This window comes from Hoplias malabaricus, chromosome 17, assembly GCF_029633855.1.
Source record: "Hoplias malabaricus isolate fHopMal1 chromosome 17, fHopMal1.hap1, whole genome shotgun sequence".
In the NCBI taxonomy this organism is placed as follows: domain Eukaryota; kingdom Metazoa; phylum Chordata; class Actinopteri; order Characiformes; family Erythrinidae; genus Hoplias; species Hoplias malabaricus.
The window spans coordinates 13962616-13985568 of NC_089816.1; the positions used below are offsets into that span (position 1 = coordinate 13962616).

Sequence of the window (22953 nt, forward strand, 5' to 3'; positions counted from 1 at the left end):
ATACAAAGAATTACAAAGTCTGCAATGCTTTTCTTGGTTTCTTACTCAGCAGAGTGTTAGCATAACAATGACAGTGGGGTCTTTAATTCAATGTAATATTCTGCATCCGTAATTGAAATGTTGTATAATGTTATTGATCAATTATTTGCAATTTAATCACTGAACATCACTAAACCCTGAGAATTGTTCCTGTCTCAGCAAGACCTTCATTCTCATATGTATTTACTTTTTCATGTTCAAACTTTGCCAATCAAGAATACTAAACTTTTAACTCTAAAACAAATCCCATATATGTTTAACAGGTTACTCTCCTGCCAGCTGCAAAACAGTAATGAATGGGTAAACTGATGGATGAATGAAAAGGGCTTAAAGGTTTAGCCAGTATAGACAGCAATATATAATACAGCAGCACTGCTGCATAATACAGTAATACCTTGACAAATAAGACCATATTTCAAAAGAATTGTTCTTACACAGAGGATCAAGCTGTGTGTTTTCTCTCTTGCAGCTACGGTCTGTTTTTAATTCCAGTATGAATAAAACATTGCACTAATCACAACAGAAAATTTATTTTCATCATTGAAGCTAAGAACATTAAAGTTTTTCACCTTGTTCCCTGTGAGCAGCAGTACAGAGGCGTCAGGTTTCTGTGGAGACAGCAGGGCTACCTCTGAGGACACGGGGAGAATGTCCAAGAGGAAGTCCACATGCGGCTCCGGGTTGCCAAAACGGGAAACCACCACCTGGAGAGGATGCCAAAAAACAACATGAGTGACCTTTTTACAGTAAACTATGTCAGTGCTATGATAGTAAATCTGGATCTTTTTTCTCACTGATTATATTTACAGGGGGCAGTGATGTAAGTGATTGCCATAACAACATTCTTTGCACTGACCGTCGTCTTTGGGAAGGATTCTGAACACAACCCAAGGCTAAGGCAGTCTGTAATTAAAATCATGTTTTTTTTTTTTGTTTGTTTTTTTTTTTCAAATATAGGACATAAAATGTTAAATTACAGATCATGCTCAGAACTTTCCTCAGGAGAGTTCAGGAGAGTTCAGAATCAAAGGACTGTGGAGTCCAAATGCAGTCTCAGGAAAGCGACAGTCTCTGTTTGCTATGGATCCTGTAATAACTGCTGTTTCTCCTCTTTCGGAGGAAGATGACAAATTGAAGTACGATGGTTGTGGCTGATGGCAGGGAGTGGAAGCAGACAAAAGTCATGGCCTCAGGCACAAAAAAAAAAAAAAGATGTAAAGGCTGCAGCTGATGTGGCATGTTGAGAGGTGTTCGAACACTGGCTCTGTCTGCACACACCTGGACTAACATTTATCATCTGCAATTACAGGCCTCTAAGCTAGCCCAAGTCTGAATACAGCATTACACTGTGCTGCCCATTAATGAGAACAGGATCCATGTTGTAACGCACCTGGTCTAAGTGCGTGGTGACCTAAGTGTGGTAATGGTAGCATATTTATTGTGTAAAGAGATAGAAAGAAAGCATGGATGTGGATTACCTTGGGTTTATGTAAGTTGAGAAAGTTGAAAAATGTAGCTGCTTTTCACTGTTTCGTGTTTTGCACGTTTTAACACACCTGGTTCAGCTCATAAGATAATTACTGTCTTAGAACTATGTACTAGGCTGAAGCTGGGAAACACTGTTCCAATGCAAAGGTCAGAGCACACATACCAAACAAACACCAACAAACACTAGGTTGATGTAAACTACTTATATACGATTATCCACCTCTTAGTTTTTTCATCATTTGCACTGGTCTAGAACACTCTTCACATGTGTACAGTGCCAGAATGTGCATTTGACATGCATCCTGATCCAAAACACTTCCCAACACAACAGTTTCAAATGGAAAACATAGCTTTGTTCTCAAAACAAATTAACAAGGGTGAATATTTAAAAAAATATATAAGTGGTAGGTGTATTCCCGCCTTGTGCCCGATGATTCCAGGTAGGCTCTGGACCCACCGTGACCCTGAGCTGGATAAGGGATACAGATAATGAATTAATGAATGAATGAATATAAGTGATAGAATGATCTAGAACTAGTGTAATGAGAGTAAATATATTTTGTTTCTTTTCTGTTGTGGCCAATGCCAACAGAGGCCAGGAGCATTACTGGGATGTTTCTCTCATTGACATGTTGATAAGAATGATGTTATAAGCACTGCAAATTTAACTTTTTCTCCACTGATGCATCAAAAGCATGTTAGCCATGTTGGTAATAGCTGTGTAACAGTGACGACATCAAGAGAAACTGGCAGCACCTTATACTAGAGACATAGTATCTTCTTTTGAATAGTATATGTGAATATGTTTTCTGTGACATGTAGCTAAAACAAAGTAAGTTTTGACTAGAGTTGTAAAGACTCTTACAGAGGTTTTGTTCCTTCATTACAAAAACATCTCACACTTAACTTTTTCAGTGTTCTCAGAGTTATATAAAGAGAGGATCATTTTTGGTCTCCAACTTGGTCTTGAGATTTTACATCACTTTCAGTCATTCTTAGGGTTAGATTAAGTCTCAAAGTACTTAGAATATCAACAGAGCTCAGAAACACAGACCGAGATCTCAGTGGATAAACACAATGTAGACACATAAAGAACATACGGACCAGATGGACTTTGAATTGAGTTTCCAGTAGCAGTAAACCATAAGTGGTGATATAGCCCCAGTAGCAATCCTAATAAGCCCTGCCAAATTAAGTCTAAACAATCCAGAAAATGGATATAAATGAGCAGTTATTGTGGGAAGAATGCTGAGCACTCAAGGGAGAAATACACGGAGCAGAGCACTAATAATCGTGTGAATGACAACTTATGGTGCTTGTAAGGGAAGTCCTGCTCAGAAACACAAGGCAAGGTGTTGAGTCTTTAACACTGATAGTAAGAGACAGATAAACTCATTTAAAGAATAAGGGTCACTAGGGGTCTACCTACAAGCAAACACTCTCCGAGTGAGCCTTTCCCTTTAGAAAACACCACACATTTATGAGCATTTTCAGGATTTGATATGCATGGAATGACCAAAGATATTTTCCTACTCTGCCCTCATTTTGGCTCCATTCCTTTGACCAAGATCTGTTTGTTTCTCTCCCCCTCTCTACACCTCTTATGGCTCTTGAGTGGGACAGCTGGGCTACCGCTTGCCCGTTCCCAGGCCTCAATGTCGAGACAAAAGGGGCATGAAAAAATTGAGGGGAAAAAAATGCCTAAAAAAAAAAAAGAGAGACCGAACGACAGCTGCAACTGTTCCAAGAAAATGCCGTGTGAGGACATGTCATCGAAGCCCAGTGCTTACTATTAACACTCCGTTCAACTTCTCCACTCCATTTCCGTGCAGCTGTCACCTTCTCTCTGCACTAGTCATTTCTCAAACACTCTCTTACCATATTTACAAAACATGAATGGAAGACTCTGGAAAGACTTTCTGGGCCCAATGTGCTGAATCTTTTGGGCCAGTTCCAAGTTGTACACATTTGGTTAGCATGATATATGTAAAACTAGCAAATGTAATGAAACGCATTACGGCAACACACAAACAGGTTGTGGGCATGGAGGAACACAAAATGCAGTTCTGTTCCTTATGCATATAAATGTGTGGGAGGGTCATGTAAAACTTGGCAGAATTTGCACACTATTTTTGTCTTTTACAACCATATGTAAATTTGCATTTCAATCTCTAAACATGAGTTGCTGAAATAATTATTTTTTTATCAATGGCAGCAGACAGAGTGGCTAGACAAACACACAAGCCTTGAACATGGGCTAAGAGGGCTTATTACTAGAAATACAATATTTAATCCCTTGGATTCAGACATGTAAGAAAATGATTGTACTGTACATGGTCTGAAAAAACCTTCATTTATTAACACCACTTTCACATCACTAAATTTTCATTTTCTGTTTTGCTTTGGGTTTAAAAGCAGCTCTTTAATTATAATTATAAAAATTATAATATACATAGTGCTTTTTAAATAGTGCACTTCACAAGCAAACAGTTTGTAGGTTTTTAGTTTGTTGTTTAGTTTGCTTGATAAGCTGAAGTCTTGCTAAACCAAATGTTAAACACAGGTTTGAGAAACATTTCAGTGCTGTGTAGATGTGTGTGTGTGTGTGTGTGTGTCTGTGCTCACAGCAGAGACTGGACAAATGTATTAAAATGTATGTCAAGTGCAGTCTCGCAGATGAGTTCACACTGATAAGCAAGCAGGTATGTTTGAACAGATGTGTGATGAGTTGGAGTTGTCTGATGGAGTGTTGCAGCAGGCCAGAGGCGAATATGAAGCAAACAGGAAAAGGCCCTGTTTTACAAAAACGCTCCTGGCACCTGCACACTCATTCTTCAAGCCATTTTGACCGGTCACGTACCTGCATCCTGCCCATTTACAACAAACATACAATGAAACAGGGAAATACTGCTGGCTTATGCAGGCTTCTGGAAGTAAAAACTTGGAACTGCCTTTGGGTTTAGAAGTTTAGCCAAGTTAGCATATTACATGCCTAAACAAATTTACCTCAAACCGTATCTGAGTGTTAAATATCCCAAAAAAGACATTTTTACACTAGCACATAATTAAATCAACTAACTGTGGAGAGAGAGCGTGTCTTGTCTGATTAAATGTGGGGTGAGATGAAAATGATGTCAATTTCATTTTACTCACCTGGATGACCCTCCCTTCTGCAGTCCCCAGAGTAGCCACAGTATGGTCCTGCATGGGCACCACAGCGATGGAGGTAAGCAAAACATTCCGAAAGCGACCATTGAACCAGTCTTTACGAGGATGAGTCCTGGTGACCTCCAGCCTGTAGCCCTTCTCATGTTTCCCACAGCCAAATGAATCTCCAAGTGAGGTCTATGGGGACAACAAAGCAAGAAAAAACCCCAAGGTAAATCTACTTTTATATATGCAATCATCTTTGGTCAAACTGAATTTTGACCTCCCAGCAAACAACGATAGCTCTGAGAATCAAGAATCCCAAATTGTGCTGTATTCATAATAAGTATGACCTAATAGAGCTGTGCACATGACATATTCATCAGCACAAGTGTTATACTGGTAGAGGCCTTCATGGTCTTCAAGTCCACCGTGGCAAATGCATTTGATTGTTAAGACTGCTTGAAGAAAGGAAGCAGAGTCTAAACAGAAAAGAGCTTTATAGAAACTTGGCATCTACTGTTTCATATAGCCTAATGTCAAAAGGAGCTAAGCTGTATGTCTTCTCCCAGTGGAGTTTGGATCATCCTTGCTGCATTCAAATGGCTGTGCTCACAGATGGCAGAAATTCATGAGAAACTTGATGGAATGTGAAACTCTCCTGCTGCTCTTCTAGAGCTTTCACTCAGTCCAGCTTTCTTTGGCTGTGATCGCCACAACCTGTGGAGCTTGGTGGCTCATCTCGTGTTTCTTACATAGTTTGAAGGGAACTTGAAGTAGTCTGGGTCTTTCCAGCTAAAACAAAATGTTCATGTTTACTTTGTAAGACTCCAGATCACCTGCTATTAAAGGTAAGAAAGACATGACTTGAGACCTACTCTGTGCTGAAGCCTCAGGGTCAAAAAGCCCAGCATGAAGGCCAAAGAGTCGCTAATAATTAATGAAATTGGAGTCTGGCACTGCAGGCCATGACTAAAGGGTCCAACCAAATCCACAGAGCACGTGGTTAATGATTAAGAGGGGGATCACAGCAACTCTGCTCTGCTGGTGTTTTGTTACATTGTATAATGGTGCAGGCAGCTCAATTACAATTAAAACAGACACAAGTACGTTTAAACAGGACAAAAAGTCTGTTTACTCCATTCTAGTCAGGGGGTGTGAAAGAAAGGAGAGAAAGCTTTAGTACAGGAGGGCAACGGTACTTATACCACCAATCCCATAATTCTTTACAGTGTTTCCTTCTCCCTCTCTCTCCCTCTTCCACGGGGAATAAGACATATGAGTCACAGCTATGACTGCACTCAGAGTGAAACCAAGTTTCATTTGAGGGCATGTCTCAAAGGAAAGCTTTGAAGCTGTAGAGAACAATACAGTCAGGCGATAAATCAGGTCAGAGGACCACTGGGCCCTGCTCCCATTACAAGCTCGAGTGGGCTCCCTCTCTCTAAGCCAGAGCCAGCAAGGAACAAACTCGCTGCAAGTGAGACTAAAGTAGCTCTCCGCCCATCCTGTGTCGAACTGGATGGTAGGGGCAGGTATAAATAAGGTAACAGTTGCTAATTGTTAAACTTAAATCTAAAGGTTTGCCTTTTTTTAATACATAGGCACAATACATTGAATCCTCTCCTCACACAGCGACCGAAAGGCATCTATAAAACCCAGGACCCACAGGCTCTGGAGCTTTGTTGCAGTGACACTGCCTTTACGACCACCATGCCACATCAAATTTGTCTTCAATATAATTTTACTAGAATTACACATGTATTTGTATATAATTGTCATTTAGGCCATTCTTAATTGTGCCAATGTATAACTGCTACATCCAGACATTATCCTTACAATTAAGGTGTACAGTGTAATAACAATGGGTTTGGGCAAAGGATATTATTATTCCGCATTCTCATCAATCTCAATCATTCAAGATGACAATCTTGTGTCAACAATTTTCTACTGTCTGTAATGGATTGTAAAGGCTTCTTTCAGTCATAATATCTAGCAATGTAAGCACAATATGATGTTTTGCCCATTTTGTGGAGCCTTACTAGAGATACAGCATGGTGAAAGATATAAAGGAATGTGCACAGGGGAGCGCACCAGCTTTGATATGATGTGAGGTGGAGAGAGACAAGACTGAGAGGAGGCACAGTGCAGTCAACCAGTGTGGACAGGCTGCTTTGATGTCTTTCATTCTCATCCCGTTCGCTTTGCGGACTGTGTATGTAGAACAGACAGTGGACCATCGTAAAAACAACTGGACTGCTTCTTTAAGCAGGATACAAGAACGTGGAGAACTTCAAACTCATTCACACAAGCTGAACCCATTACCAACTTAAGGCATATGCATAGGTTGTAAAAATAATTCTTGCTGGAGTGGATGGAGAAAACTGAAGGAATGTGAAAGAAAGAAAGAAAGAAAGAAAATTCTGTCTATAATGTGTCCCAAAAACAATCATATTAAAAATGCAAATCTGAATGCTTAATGTAAATACGTGTTTTGTTAATTCAGGTAGTCCTGAAATGTTTCTAATGGTTCGTAAATGTGTTTAAGCAAAAGTAATAATTAAAAACAAATTTACAATAATAAAAAATTGAGGTCATCTGTTTTGGACTAACATGATATGAACTTTTCAGTTTCTGTGAACACAGGTGGAGTATCAGTGGTAGCAAATGAAAACCCTGAGCAGTGTTTTGACAGGCTTCAGCAGCTATTACACTGAGCCTTTCTCCACTGGTCTAAAGTCAAGTCTGTCCCAGAGGGGCTGATGTTGTCAAAGCAGTGAGGGGTTTCTTTAGAATATGAGGTTATGTACGCTTTATGCATGGCCTCTATTTGCCCTCCCTGCTTCTCTCTCTTCTCCCTTCATTTGATTTAGGGTGATTTCTGAAACATCATAACTTCCACTAAGATCCCTGACTTCACAGGTGACTGATTATTTTCTTTCAAGTCCAAAAAATTGTCCTGCAGCAAAAACGTTATTACAGCAATGAAAAGGAGCAGCACAAATGTGGCTCTGGTTCAGTGTTTAAAGCAGTCTGTATTGTGTCGAGCACAATGGTGGTGTGATAGGGTTACTGTGACCGAGCTTTGGTGTTTTACAGCTTCGTGGCCTTTGGCGTCACCTCTGTTAGCCTAATCTGAGTGTAAGGAGATCTGCAGGGCAAAATGTCTCCTACACACGCTCGTTGCTCCCTCAGACTGAGGTACAGTGAGGTACGGTCCACTGCAGCCGTACACAGGGCTGGGGCCACTGAGCTCAACACTTCAGACCATCAGCTGCCCTCTGACTGAAATAACATCCCCTTTGACCTTGTGCAGCATGTGCAGCAGCCTGTGAGTGTGCTCATGTGAAGAAGTAGAAGTTCTAATTGTTGGAAGGGGTGCCCCACCTGCACTTTGTAAAGCATGTCACAGAGCAACCTGACTCTGGTGTTGGTGGAGTTTCTTAAATTTCTGGATTCTGGGGATAAACAGTGTGGGGTAATCAGAGAAGCTGGCAATAAAGTCGGATTAGAGCCTGGCACCATGCAGGGGGCTACACCACTGCTCTTACGGTCAACATAACACCAGGAAATACTTATAGCAAACACCTACACAAATATTAGTAACCACCTAGAGCATCCTTCATCTCTATTATTTCATTTTAAATTCAGATTATATTTATTTTAAACACACATGATGAATTGTGTTTCAATGGAAACCAGACATCAGAATTAAAATGGCCATAAACAGAAAAACTAACAATCACAAAGATTTTACATAAAATAAATGGACTTTACTGCAGTATGTAGGACAGAGTACCTGCCATCAGCCTGCTCCTGCTCAAAAAAACAGTTTAAAAGCATGTGTCTACCAGCACAGGAGACCAAAGAGAGGTTTCAATTATTATATTTTCATTTCATTTTCCTTTGTGATACAGGAGAGGAAACACAAGAGAAATAACCTATAAACAAAATGATCATGAATAAAACATGTGCGATACCACACATACAGGCCCAAAGCTAACAGTACTGAGAGGAACACAAACCAAACAGCAGCACTGTATATAAACACTGTATATACTGGACATAAGGTTTGCCTCTAGTTGTAACTGCAGTGTGATTCAACGACTACAGTGTTATCAATATTTAAATTCTTTGATGTATTTTTTTTGTATTTTTCCTAATCTCTTCAGGCTCTTCTCGTTCTCTACTTGACTTCTTTCAACACTCAAGTGACCCATCAGCACAAGGATTTGTTCCTTGCTAAAGTTCCCTGCTGAGTAACATAGCCAAGTACACTTAAACTGCTCAGCATGCTCCATAGTCACATAATTCAACAGTGTACCCACATTATGCTCAACTATAAGGCTTGATGGTTTTCATATTTCCTTTAGCAGGGTATATTACTCAAAGCAAAAACTTACTTTGAGCCAATACTTCAGACGGATGACGGATGATAAAAATTAAAATCTCCAAAACCATTACATACAATCCGGCCACAATCAGGACCAGTGCTTCAAGCCTGACTGAAAATGGAGTTGCCTTTCCACTTCTTGACAAAAAACATTTGTTAAGTGATGCACAGTGTTTCCAACATATTTATAGAAGCACTCCAGATTCTTGCACATTCATCCAGTTAGAGAAACAGACAAATGAAAATAGAGAATAATTTAGGGTATGAACCACTCTGTAAAGCCAGTCTCTCATCATTGACTGCTTGAGTGTATTTCTGTTTGAAGCATTAGTGGAAAAAGCCCATTCATTACAGCAGACAAGATGAGCCACTGTTTAAGATTCCTTCTTTCCACAACCATGTTACGACACACAGCCAATACGGGTGGGGATGGGGGTGGGGGGGTAGTGATTGAAGGGCAAAAGGCAAGGCCCTAATACTAAAGGAGCATTACGACCTTTTAAAAGATCAAAACCAGCACTGAAACCCAAAAAATAATGCACAAAAGAACTTTCAAAAGTCTGCTGTGCAGCAGCTCAGGATAATCAATTCCACTCTCGACTGTAAGGACTTGGCAGTCTGTGTTTCTCTCTGATGATCTCACACTTCTTCATGTCTGATGGTGCAAATTGTGCCTTTTGTGAACAAACCAGACACACACACAGCAGTTTTTTTTTTTTAAGTGTCCTGTTTTCAATTTTGGTCTAATACAGCTTGATATTTTTGATGAGCAAAATATTTTAAAAACAGTCAAAAATCTGACTTCAACGACTAAAATAAAGAAGCTTAAACTTGTAACCCTGACTTTTCTCAAGATTGTTCAGTGTTATTCATGACAATGGGCTTTTGCCTCATACTGTATTCTAAGTGGTCTCCTGTAATAAAAGAGCTCACCAGAAAAGCAGCTATCTAAACTAAACAAGGGAATTTAAAGTAGACTTGACAATAGACCCATTGTTTTATGAAGCACAGTGTTAGAAAGGCCATTTAACACATACATTAAATGGGCTCTTATCAGAGTCAAATAGATGGAGGTGCTGGTAACACTCATTTTGTGGATAAGTAGCAGATCCTCTGTGTGGCAAGACTGCGTTGGTATTCATGCCAGTGTGTAGAATGTAGCCAGGTACAATATTCAGTTGAACAAGACAAAAACCTAGGAAGGACCACCTCAGCTGCGGGTGATGACAAACAGCAAAGACCATATATTAAAGACCATATATTAATGTGTAAACATGTGTAAACAGCTTGCACCTGTATTCAAAGGCTTGGTGAAACATGCAGGACTCAAATATGACTTATGGGGAACATTAATGTGGTCACTTTTAAACAAACCGACAATCTGTGAATTAAAAATTCAGTAGCACCCAATAATGACAGCTGAAATCTAGTCAACAAACACTCACCTACACCCTCTCCAGTGTGTTAACATAAATCAAATAAACAAACCTAACTCATCACTCTCGCCTAAAGACGCAATAAACAAACATTTCTCTCTGCTGCCCTCTAAAGCTGTAACTACAAAACAACAGCTATATTTCTCACTGGATCAGGCGATAATGAGAATTATGCCAGGAAAATTCGCATATAAGAGGAAGCACAGCAAACAGGAGGTATACTCTACTTCTTATGACATGAGCATCATCCAACTATTATTCTAAGTTAACTCACGCAACAAGTGAGAAACATAGCTGTAATGTGTGAAGCACAGCACAACCAAGGACAATGGATTATTGTGCAGTTTTCACACGTGCAAAACGACTGGAAACTGGCATCTCAAGCTATCGTTTTTTTTTTTTTCCAAACTTCAGCGGTCTGCAGGGATCATTTTCAGAATAAGGCATTATAAAAACACATCTGTTTGTTTTCTAACTCTGAAAGCAGGGGCACAGATCCAGCTTTGGCACAAGACGAGGGCTCTGTGTTGGACATCCTGAATTAGAGGTAAATTAGGCCATTTCTTATCACTGTCGATCTAGTACATACTGTAAAAGATGTAGACCATGTTTTAAAATAAAGAGTTCATGCATTGGTGCATGAAAAATAATACCTTTTTGAAAAAATTCACTCTGGACTGGCGTGCCTGTTTGTGTTGCTGCAATTCACCCACTTGAATCTAGAGTAATGGTCAGAATTATGGATGCATGACCTCTGGTGGCCTGTAGGCTACACAATATTGCAGGGAAAAAATTGGATTTCCTGCTGTATATATATTGTGATATTAAAAAGGCAGGAATTTCCACCAGAAAGCAATGATCCAACATGTCATATTAAAGGCATCAAAACCCAAGTGTGGTCTTAGCCGTTTAGCATTGCAGCACTTCAGCACTTGTTTGTTTACACAGTCAGACCGGCTCTGAGTGTGCGCCTCTCACTATTTCTCTCTTGCTCTCTTTTTGGCTCTCCACGTTTCCTCCACTCCTCCCTCCCCTTCCACTTGTCTACTCTGTACAGAGTCTACAGACTCTGTCTTTGTTTTTTCCATTTCTTGGCAGGACAAAAAGTGATGGAGATCTGCAGATACAAGCAACACAAGCCCCGTCCATACTGTCCTCAATGTGACATTGCACGCCCTACGATGTGACAATTGTGCTTGTTAAAAACCAGGTGAATTACATTAACACAGACAGGCACTTCAGGTAAACCGATTTTAAACCTTTAAACAGAACAGGAATGATCACTGTTCTTAGTTTAGTTCCGTTTATATATTTTCCTTTTATATAGTTTTGGACAAAATCAGAAGTGAGATCAATTAAATTTGTATAAAGCTAAAATAGAAGAAAGGGGCTTATACATATGATGTTAGAATATACTGATGCAACATGACATCTCTAGTCCATTCCGTTATTTGTCTGCGTATCATGAAGGGGGGCTTTTTTTTGGCCCCACTAATTCCACAGTCCAGGGTATCAGGTAAAGCCTGCTTTCCTTTCACAGAGTGATTTAACTAGCTTTGTCTGCTGAGGGATAAGTCTCATAAGAGCTGAGTGACACTCTGAATAAGCAGCAAGAAATGACTCAGATAAGCAAGGCCTTATTTGCCATTTGCATTGTGTGCAAGCCCAGGAGGTGATAAAAGGCAAGTCACCAGCCAGTTTGACCCCCTCCATTACTTGAGCACACATTCATTCACACAGGATCCAACAGGCCCATTGTGTGGGTAGACAGTCACGCCAAACCACACCAGCAGAAATGTAAGGACACAGAGAAAAGCTTTATCTTTTTTTAAATTCATAATCCTTTCTAACATTTAAAAGCCATGCATTAAATATTTAATTACTTACAAACCTACATGGCTGGAGCATGTGGTTTAAACAGCAGAAAACTTGATACAGAGTGTGAAACATTTAAGGACCACAATAGCATCTCTATTACACTTTATGCTTGTAATAACACGGTCCAAATAAGCTATATATATGTTATATCATCTAGTCAACAGCATTTTATTTGTTCACACACATTCCTCAGGCTCAACATTCAAACGTTTAGCAAACTCTGCAGAGAGAGAGAGAGATAGTCAGTGTGTTTATCACTATAAGAGCCGAGAACCGGTCACCAATGTGAATATCTCTCAGCTCAAAAGATGTTTGTGTGTGTGTGAGAATTTATTTCAAGACTCAAAATTTTAACTACACCTAAGCGACAGGTAGGAGGAGCCAAGTGGAAAACAACCATAAATTTTACATAGTATTCCATGTAATTATTATTCTAAAATATAAAAATACTTTCATTTATTTATAGCAGATCTTGTCTGCTTTGTGTCAGTTCCAAATTGTTATACTGTGATAATTTTTGCCATATCGCTTAGCCCAAATTTTATGTATCCCTTTAACTTCTGCTGAAAACCAAAGTCACTGAAACATGCATTGTTCGGTGAGGATCTGACACCTGGCAGTATCTCTATCATTTTCCGTTTCTTTCCGGCTCTTTGTGGGTTAAGTGACCTGTTCAGGGTTTTGTGCTGGGTCAGTGGAATTTGTGATTGAGACAGGTATGGAGCTGAGTTAACCTGACAGGAGGGAGTGGTAATGAGTTACTGTGTGTGTGTCCATACATGCATTAGGTAGGGGATGCATCAGTGACACCCCCCCCCCCCCCACCTCAATCAGAGAAAACAGGAAATTACTGTGCAAAAATGAGGAAGTGTGGGACATGGCAAATGCTACAGATTAAGAAATATGCCTTTGGGCCAGTGACTCATCAGGCTTTTCTAAAAAGAACCCTACCTTTCATCTGACACTTTACACATGTACCTGCACTGAGCCTCAAGAGCACAGACAGGAATCTAGTGCTGGAAGGCAGAGTGAAAGCACCTGCATTGAAAAATTCAGTGAAAATGTGAGCGCTGGCTCAGCTGTAAATAAACAGAACATAGGCTGCTCTGTAAGTAACAGCATGCCAAAGGAGGCTGTTATAAGGACCAGACATATAAACTGGACAGAACAGTGGAGTGCAGTGCAGTTGCACTCCTTCAGATGACAGATTGCAAGCGTAGACAACGTTTATCAGTTACCGTTGTGTGCTTTTCTGCTTTATGGGACCTCTTATGGTCCCCCATCCCCCTACCACATAAACACACAAATATACACAGTTTTTATTTATATAAAGAAATTCCGTAAGGCCTTACTTTGTCCAATATGTATGTAATAATATCATATAAGATAACATATCAATGTCATATAACGTTAATAAAAATTAACTATGTGGTAAACCACATGTTTTTTGTTTGAATATTATCTGTGCTTAAAACACACTGACTTACATTGAACAGAGTATATTAAAAATATAAGATAATCACTCCTGTTTTAACTGAATTTATGTGAAATAAAAATAAAAAAATTGACAGAAAAATATTTTGATGGCACGTTTTAACCTATGACACTAGAGGTGCATAATTTTTATTCAAAATGTAGTTGTTAAGTATAATTATAATGTCTTAAATTAATGCCAATGTTTTTTCTTTGGTTTACTTAAAATACATACTTTTCCGTATTTATGTAAATACTAAGATATTTAATAAGAAAAAAGAAAACTGAAAAGCACATGGAACCTGAAGAGAGTAAAACAGGACTATGGAACTAGGAACCTTTTATCCCACAGGTACCTGCTCTCCTAAAAAATAAAGTGTGTCCTGCACCAGGGCTTCAGCTGCCTACTTTCCTCCTGCTCCTGTTATGGTTCAGAGTCATGCAGAGGTGTCTCTGCCAGGAGAGAGCTGATACCTCCACTAAGACAGATATTGTGAAAAAACATGCAACTGCATACATTCATCTGTTTTCCACCTCAGCGCTAGTGGACCATGTTTTTGTTTAAGTGTGCATTAATGTACAAAAGAGAACTTGTGTATTTTACAAATGAAACTCACGATGAACAACTCAACCATTGAGTTATTACAAAGAAGCATATTTAACACTCCAGTACTTGCATTTAAACTCACTCACTCAAACTCAACCATGTCTGCATCTTATCAGAAATTCACTGAGAGGAAAAAGAGGCAGGCAGGACACGACAGGTATGTTTTCTTTCACTACAGTTTTGTTTCTTCACAGATAACAAGAAACCTCCCACAGCTGAGCCCTGACCTACGAATGATACTCAGTTTCGCCAGTTTGTGCAAACATGACCAAGCAACACACGCTGCAGCTTGTTAGTGCTCATACGTGCACAATGTACAGCCAATCATCTGTTGTTTTTATATTATCACACAATATATGCTTTGTGGCATAAAATGTATCGTTGCAATTCAGAAACATTAAGTGTGGTGGATTTGCTCTAAAGTAAGCCATAAAATATAACATATCCAGCTAAAATCAATACCACTTGAAGCATTGTTTCATAAAGCTTTTAAACTCACTATTTAAAATCAAGCACACTTAGCCACAAGTGCAGTTACAATTAAAATGGCCGTCAATCAAAACTCGTCCATTGGGATTATATTACAGAATGTAATCAATCAGGTTTCGGATTCAATTTAAAAGCAATCAGCATTTGCCAGTTTCCCTAATCAATCTAAATCCAATAATAATTTTGACTTTAAATGTTGCTGTGTGTTATATTTATTCACAAGTGCCACCATGTTGTTAAGTCAAGGCACAAAGCTTTTTGGTGAGGTTTTTTACCCACAACAACACTCCATTTCTATGCAAATTGTTCTTATATTTGTCCGCATTAGTAACGGATATAGCTGAGCAAAGGCAGGCCGGGAATCAATACTTTTAGGAGGTTTTTCTACTCATTAATCGGCATGAGTCACTTAAGGCTGTTAGAAATTTATCTACCCTGACATTCAAATGACTCTGCATCCATGTAATTGAAAGAAAAACTGCGCAAATATTTATTAAACATGACATCCAACACAATTAGTACATGATTTTCTTATTGCCTTTTGTAAAGTAACATTTTGAACTACTTATAATCTCCTTTATGAATTAATTGAAGAAAAAATTCGAGCAAATTATTCAGATTCAGAAGGTTCTGCAAAGCTAAACAACCCTAAAGATTAACAAATGTTAGATGTTGCTTATATAGCTAATCTGCCAGATGACAGTGGTTGGAACTGGAGTAGCATAGTTAGGAAAACATCTTCTCTGGCTGTTCCACACACTATGTTCAGTGGCCTGCAGGGGAATGCTATCTCAGCTCCCAACACATAGTGAAATGTAGATCCTCTGGAGGGCCCTTAATGTTGGCTTGACAACCTCTGAGGTAAAAGTTCAATATCAAGCTTTTCGTCCTCCAAAATTGTGAAGAATTAAGATGCATTTAGCATCAAACTGGGAGCCAGAAAAATCTGATGGTGGAACAGTTATTAACAAAGCAGTCAAAAAGACAAAACACAGCTATTTCATCCAATGTATCACATCTCTCTTCCACGTAATGTCTTTACTGCCTTGAGTATATTGCTCTGATAAGGAGTGATAAGTAAGAGAGCTCGTGTAGCATATGCTACTGAACATGACATGGTTATAAATCCAACTGATGGCACCAAATGCCCGAGTGTCCCATAAAAACAACAAGGTTGTAACTAATGATCCTTTAAATAACACAGTGGAAATATGAGCCACTTTAAAATATATCTTCATACTTCAAAGATATGTCACTCCTATCATTCATATTTAAAACCATTTTTAGGGTAAAGAACTCACCTAGTGACGTTAAAAGCTATTTTGGCCTTAGTATATCCATAGAAAAGAAAGTGATAGAAACTGTACCAATGTTGAGCGGATGACAATGTTTAGATCAGTGGATACGCAGAACAATAATATTTGAGGTGGCCGAGGAGGTTTTCTGACATGATAAATTTAGAGCACTTTGTAAGTTTGGACAAATGAAGTACAAGAGCACTGAAAAACAGACAAGAGTGCAGAAGGCCATGGAACAGTTAGTGGAAAAGGGAAACGACTTCCCTCTAGGGGCATCTGAACTGTTAAACCAACTGATACAAAGGCTGTCACACACAAAGGGCACCTGTTGGGGTGTTTGAGGCCTTGGCTCGCCCATAAAGCAGAGATTCAGATAAGATAGTTCAGAGAGATTTACAGGTCTGGAGAACAGTCATTCTGAATCATGATGGATAAAAGAGCTTGAGCCTTTCCTGCAAACATACCGCATTTATAAGTCATGGATCACTACTTGAAAACTCTCTTTTTCTAAAAGATATCATTAAATAGAAAAATACAACATTTCACTCATTGTTTTGGTCTTTGCATTCCCACTAATATAAAGGGAAAAAAATACACCGTGTGCTAAAAGGCAGTGCTGATTATACATTGTTGAGAGCTCAGGATAATGAGGATCTTGGCGAGACTCGTCTCCACCAGACACGGTTTTCCACTAGACGGCCCAAGCCATGTTTTTCTGTCAACATTGATCACAGTTCACAGAGCTTTAGCTATGCCTGCTATCCCAGTCTGAATATCCCTGCATGCTAATTACAAGCCATTAACATTTGTGGATAACTATGCCAATCAAGAAGTCAGTATGTGCCTAGTCATTAGCTTGCATAACCCTTTTCTGAAATGAGATTTGGGAATTAACAGCCCTGCATTTATTGACAGGCTCTACTGCAGTTAAATTCATGACTTTATTGATCACTGTGATTTACTGATAAACCCAATATGCTGATGAATGAGACACAAAAGCAGCACTGTGACGTTTATGAACGTAAGGGACAAAGGACAAAATACAAAGTGGAAAATCAGCCTCTTGGAGGTCTGTAAGATTTTGTGATGTTTGATGATGGTGGTATGGACCATTAAGGATGTGACCATGGTATTATCGGTACAGTGGAGTAAATGTAGAGTTAAACCAACACTTAAACAGACTTTAAACAGGGCTAAATCTGATGTTTAAAAGTTTTTACTTCAAGTATTTCTCTTGAAGAGGGAAGTCGTTTCCCTTTTCCACTAACTGTTCCATGGCCTTCTGCACTCTTGTCTGTTTTTCAGTGCATTATTACATTTTAGCTAATTGATAATCACACAGATCTTACCTGATTGTAGGGTTTCAGCTCAGAGCCAGATAAGTGGTATAATGGCTTAGTGTGGCCCTGCTGCATGAAGCCCCTGAAGAAGTTGTTGATTTCAGCGATAGAGATCACACACACAGTAGAACTAGATGTTGGCTCAGGAGAGTCAGGTTTGCTGCGGGCAAAAGCAGCAAACAACACGTCCTCCCCTTCCTTCAGGCCCATCTCCTTGGAGAGGTCTCTGCCTGCTGTGGCTACATGTGCTGCCTGAAGGACATTGAAGACCATCTGAGTTGATCGCTTCCTCCTGCCTTTTTCAGAATAGATACACTCAAAGGGCATCTCCACGTAATGCAGAAGCTCCAAGTCGGAGGAGCACATCCTCACAATACGAGTATGGAAGGCTTTGGAGCTGCTGCTTTCTCTCTGTACAGTGAGGAAATAAACATACGGGCCACTTTGGAAGGAATAGACATAGTTTAGGGGATAATTTCCTCGCAGTCCAGGTGCTAGGTCCATGTAGGACTGCTTTGAGACGAACTCAAAGCGGTCTTGGGTCTCCCACATCTTTCTCACAGAGATTGTGTGGTGAAGACGTGGTGAAGAACCTGGAGTGGAGTCTACAGGCTCCGAATTGGCCACAAAAAAACGAACCACGCCACCAACTTCTACGTTAACAATCTGGGTTCCAGCAGGGCCGGCAATGTATTGACTGCCATCTCTGTTTTGAGAGGCCATGCAGTGCACATCAACATCTAGCTGACCATCTTCCAGCAAGTGGCGGACACAGGCGCCATCTCCTTTTGTGCCACAGCTGAAGAGCTCAGGGTCATAGTAAGTCTCCATCACCAGAGCCATGTTAGTGTTATTAGATCTGGGAGGTTTGTCTTTGCAATTTTCACAAGCACTACATTGAGTTTTATACTCCAACATCTTCTTGAGGTCTCCGGATAATGCATAGAGCATATTGGTAGCACCCACATAAACACTGCCATTGAAAACAAGAAGCTTCTGGACAGGTGTGTCTGACACAAAGTGGGGGAGATCATAGGTCACTGAAAGATTGAGTTTGGAGATTTCTTTAGGTTCTTTACACTGTCCATTTATGCCCCACCACAACATCGGAAGAAACGTGAGAATGCAAATGGCGCCAGGAAGGTTAAGTCTCATTTTGTTTCTCTAAAAGGGTAAACAGAAACAAGCACAGTATGTTAACATGTTATCAGAATCATGCACAATTCCCTTGACAAAGAAATACATAAACAAACATGAGGCAAACATAAGATTTTATAGCGCTCTAAATCCCATTAGAGAAATGAAAGCTGTTACACAAAATCTTCTGGGGCTTGTGATGGAGATGAACTATACTGCTTAAATACCATGTGTAAATCCCTCCGCCAAACCATAAAGGCAATGAGATCACTAGATTCTGTTCTGAGTTGAGGAGCATTTTTCTAATAAAAAAAATTGTCCTTGAAATAGTCCGAAGACCTGAAATCCACCACAAACTATGTAACTGACCACTGAAAACAAAATGAGGGAGATTCAAATGTCTAAACAGCATTTCTGTGGTTCAGTAGCACTTGAAATGAATCACTACAGCGGCATGTTCCTCTTAAAGCGCAGCAGTGACAAGTCTAAGTTTAGACAGCATCCTCCAGGGAGTGGTTGATAAACTCAATTAAGGCGGGTAGGCTGCAGACACTGGAGAAGTGATTTATTGTTGGTGTGCTTAAAGGCTTTTCATTTAGAAAGGATGCTTTGAAAGGGGAGAGTCAACTGGACAGGAGGAGAGAAACAGAGAGAGAGAGAGAGAGAGAGAGAACATCTGAATATGCTGCTACTCCTACCTGAGTATTCTTATCTGAGATATGTAAGCCAAACAAAAGCTAAGTTTTTGGACAACAATAAACAGAACTGCACTGTAACTGCATGTGCTATTAAGTATTTTGCCTGTAATTCTAGCAATACCAAACAAGTATTATACCACTCTTTCATTATTTGTTTATTTCTTGCAATCTTTCTTTCCCAATACCTCTTATGATACTGAAATATTAAGCATGGTCCATTATTGACCCAATACTTCTAATTTTTTTTAATTACCACTCTTTACATTTGCCTATTTTATTTTATTTTAATTTGAATTAAAATTGCATTTATCGTTTGTAATTGAAGCACTTCTAGTTAAAGTAACTATGATGCTCAAACTGCTCAGGAATCCTCAGTGAATATCACACCACACATTGATTCAGGACAGATTTGTTACAGGATCAGATCAAATTAACTGATATCTGATCCAGTGTTTTCTTCTGATACTGACACAACACCAATACCCAGTTATGCTGATCTGCCATCCTCTATACAATTCAAATGTCATATACTTTATTTATGTTTGTAGCATTTATAAACTGAGCAATCCTGTCCTTTCTAAAAGAACTGTATGAGAAAACATAAGTTCTCCTCTGTAACTTCCCAAGTTACCTGAGAGCAACAAAATTTAAACCGAGTATCAGTGAGTCATACAGCAAACTCTGGAAAACAAAAAAACCTTACAACAGCTACAAGGAAACTCCAGTAGAAAACTCAGCAGAGGAAAACAGCCCCTGGCTTCACATACTTTCACCGTTTATTTTACGTTATTACATGACGACAAAATTTCAGAGACAAAAATGAACTGTGTGTGTGTAACTGGGATGTTAAGTGTGTTATTCTAAAGAATAAGTCGTCAAAATAACACACGAAGGTAATACAAGGTTTAACCTCGCTCATTATTTCAAGGAACCCAAAGAAATGGCACTTGATTGTATAAAACTGTTGGACGAAAATGTTGTTTTCCGACAGAAAACCCTGTTCACGTGACTAATAACTAAATAAACTAAAATATTCTGACGACTATTAACCAGGGAAAAGACACAAATAACATAAAAATGTCTATAAAAAGGACAAATACAAGCCTGTCCCTCACCTGTTAGAAACGCTTCACCGTTAGGAACTCTGATCACATCTTTCAGTCAACTCTCTCTCTCTTCTCCTCTGAGTTCACACCGTGGGATTACGGGGGTCTTCAGCGGTGCAGTATGGGAACCTCACTCCAAGGTCGATGCCCTTTTTTCCGTTGTTGAAGTGTGTTTCTCCCTCAGTCTGCGGTGCTCTCTCTCTCTCTCTCTCTCTCAAACACACAAACACGCGCTTCAGGTGAACCACAGAGTGCGTGCGCGCGCGACCAGTGACGTCACTAAGGCGCGGAGGAACGGAGCAGCTGATTGGCTGAGAGGTTTTCACTCAAGATTACTAGTGATATTTAATTAACAAAGTTTACAATAACAACAACAACAACAAAAGAACAACGATAATAATAACAATAATGATTGAGTATGATGATGACGGTATTAATAATAATGAATAACAATAATAATATAATATAGAGAATTATGTTATATACGATTATACATATAAAATTAAATGTATTTCTGAAAAAGGTTATTATTTATTTTTTTTCCCTCTTCAAGATATTTTTCTTTGATCTGCTGGCAGAGTGGGAGTTATTTTAGTTTAATATTAAGCAGTATTTTTGCTACAAAATAGTGTACAAAATAAGACAGATTTGCTGTTCTGTGTCCAGCATGAATTCATTCACAAATCAGTCCAGTATATAGCCAATAAAATATAATTTATAATGTGTGATTTCACTTTATCATACACAACGGCCCATCACTGTGCTATGGATGGTCTGTTTGTTATGATTCATTTGCCTTAATAATATGTATCTGACTGAGTTGGACAATGAGTCTATTCCACTGGTAACAAAGCCTGACTGTGAGTGAAGCTCAGCATTCACTTTCTCTCACTGTAACTCTGACTGCTGCTCTCATAAAGCGCAGAGTAAAAGGTCATTGCAGTGGTCAACCTCACTTCACCACCCAGTAATCACCAAATCATGTGTGTATGTGTGTGTGTGGAATTCACAGGCAATGACACACTTGGCAAATATGTTTACTCATTCACCCTCACCACACCACCTGTTTCTGCCTTGCATTTTCACTGTAAACAACTCACATTTGACAAATATTTGGAAAGTTACTATTTATGCTGCTTTGTCCCTATCCTATTCTAAATTCCTCAGAAGGTTTTACACCCCTGCATTTTTTTTCGTAATTGTTATCCAACTTAACTATTACAGTGCCACCTAGCGGCGGTTTTAATATACTGCCTTCATAAAAATAGGCTTGTAGAAAATGCTCTTGGACAAATCCACAGCCTATCAGAGTTCATGATTTTTAGTTTTACACTGGTATCCATCTAAACAGCTGCGAAGTATAAACACCATCTCAGGTAAACCGTTAACCCATTCCTCGAGTGGGACTTGCTTATTCCGTGTTTATTGATCACCTGCGGGTCAGTGCACTCCAGGTTAACTGCTGACCAGGCTGTTACTGTAAACCCTGATTTATGGTTGACTCATTACGAGCCTGCTGTGGCTCATTCAAGAGATGCACTTACCTCCACAGCCCATCCGCACAGCAGTGATTTTGCTGGTCAATATTGTTCCTTCTATTGCTTTGGATTGGCAGCTCATGTGCACTGCTCAACAGCGCTAGTTTTAATAAAGATAATTTGTGAAAAACATCTGAATATATAGTCAACAGTTGAAATACAATTGTTTGGTCAGGAATAATTCCCTAATCGTTTTAAATGGCCTACATCCTATTCTCCATTTTACTTAGAGGAGCAAGTTTTAGACCAGAGTTTCATTTCCGGTTCAATTCCGCCAGGAAAAATCCATCGACAGCTACAGTGCCCTTCAGCAAGGCACCAAACTGCTCCCCTTGCCCCGAGGTGGTTGGCAGCCCGGTGGTGTGTGTTCACTGCCCCTAAGTGTGTGTGTGAAGAATTGTTCACTAGTGTGCGTTTGTGTGTTAACTGACACAGATGAGTTAAATACAAAAGAACGCTTTCCCTGAGGGAATTAGTAAAAGTTTATTCTTCTTCTTCTAACTCTCTGTTGAATCTTTAAGCACCCTGAGAGACTTTGTAACCTTGTTACATGCTTATGAAAAGTTTCAAGCCCTAATACCTACGCAGCACTGTTCGTTCTCCTGTTCTCCTAAAGCACACAAATACACGAGTCTACTACTTTGCACCTTTAAGAGAACTTTCACTTTGAGATTATTGTTTTGGTTTTCATTCATTCATTCATTCATTCATTCATTCATTATCTGTAACCGCTTATCCAATTCAGGGTCACGGTGGGTCCAGAGCCTACCTGGAATCATTGGGCGCAAGGCAGGAATACACCCTGGAGGAGGCGCCAGTCCTTCACAGGGCAACACAGACACACACACACATTCACTCACACACTCACACCTACAGACACTTTTGA

General features: G+C 39.5%; 1 protein-coding gene across 2 annotated transcripts in view; it reads right to left on the reverse strand.

The window, feature by feature from the left end:
• Positions 1-22334, reverse strand: part of met (MET proto-oncogene, receptor tyrosine kinase) — a 44706-nt gene extending 22372 nt beyond the window's left edge. For both annotated transcript variants that reach the window (XM_066649498.1, XM_066649497.1), the window contains exons 1-5: positions 22074-22334; positions 20539-20808; positions 17598-18752; positions 4681-4872; positions 609-743 (exon numbers count right to left, since the gene is read on the reverse strand). In XM_066649498.1, the coding sequence (XP_066505595.1) occupies positions 609-743; positions 4681-4872; positions 17598-18743 (1473 nt within the window). In that variant the 5' untranslated portion in view covers positions 18744-18752; positions 20539-20808; positions 22074-22334. The remainder of the gene's footprint in view (positions 1-608; positions 744-4680; positions 4873-17597; positions 18753-20538; positions 20809-22073) is intronic.
• Between the last annotated feature and the right edge of the window lie 619 nt (positions 22335-22953).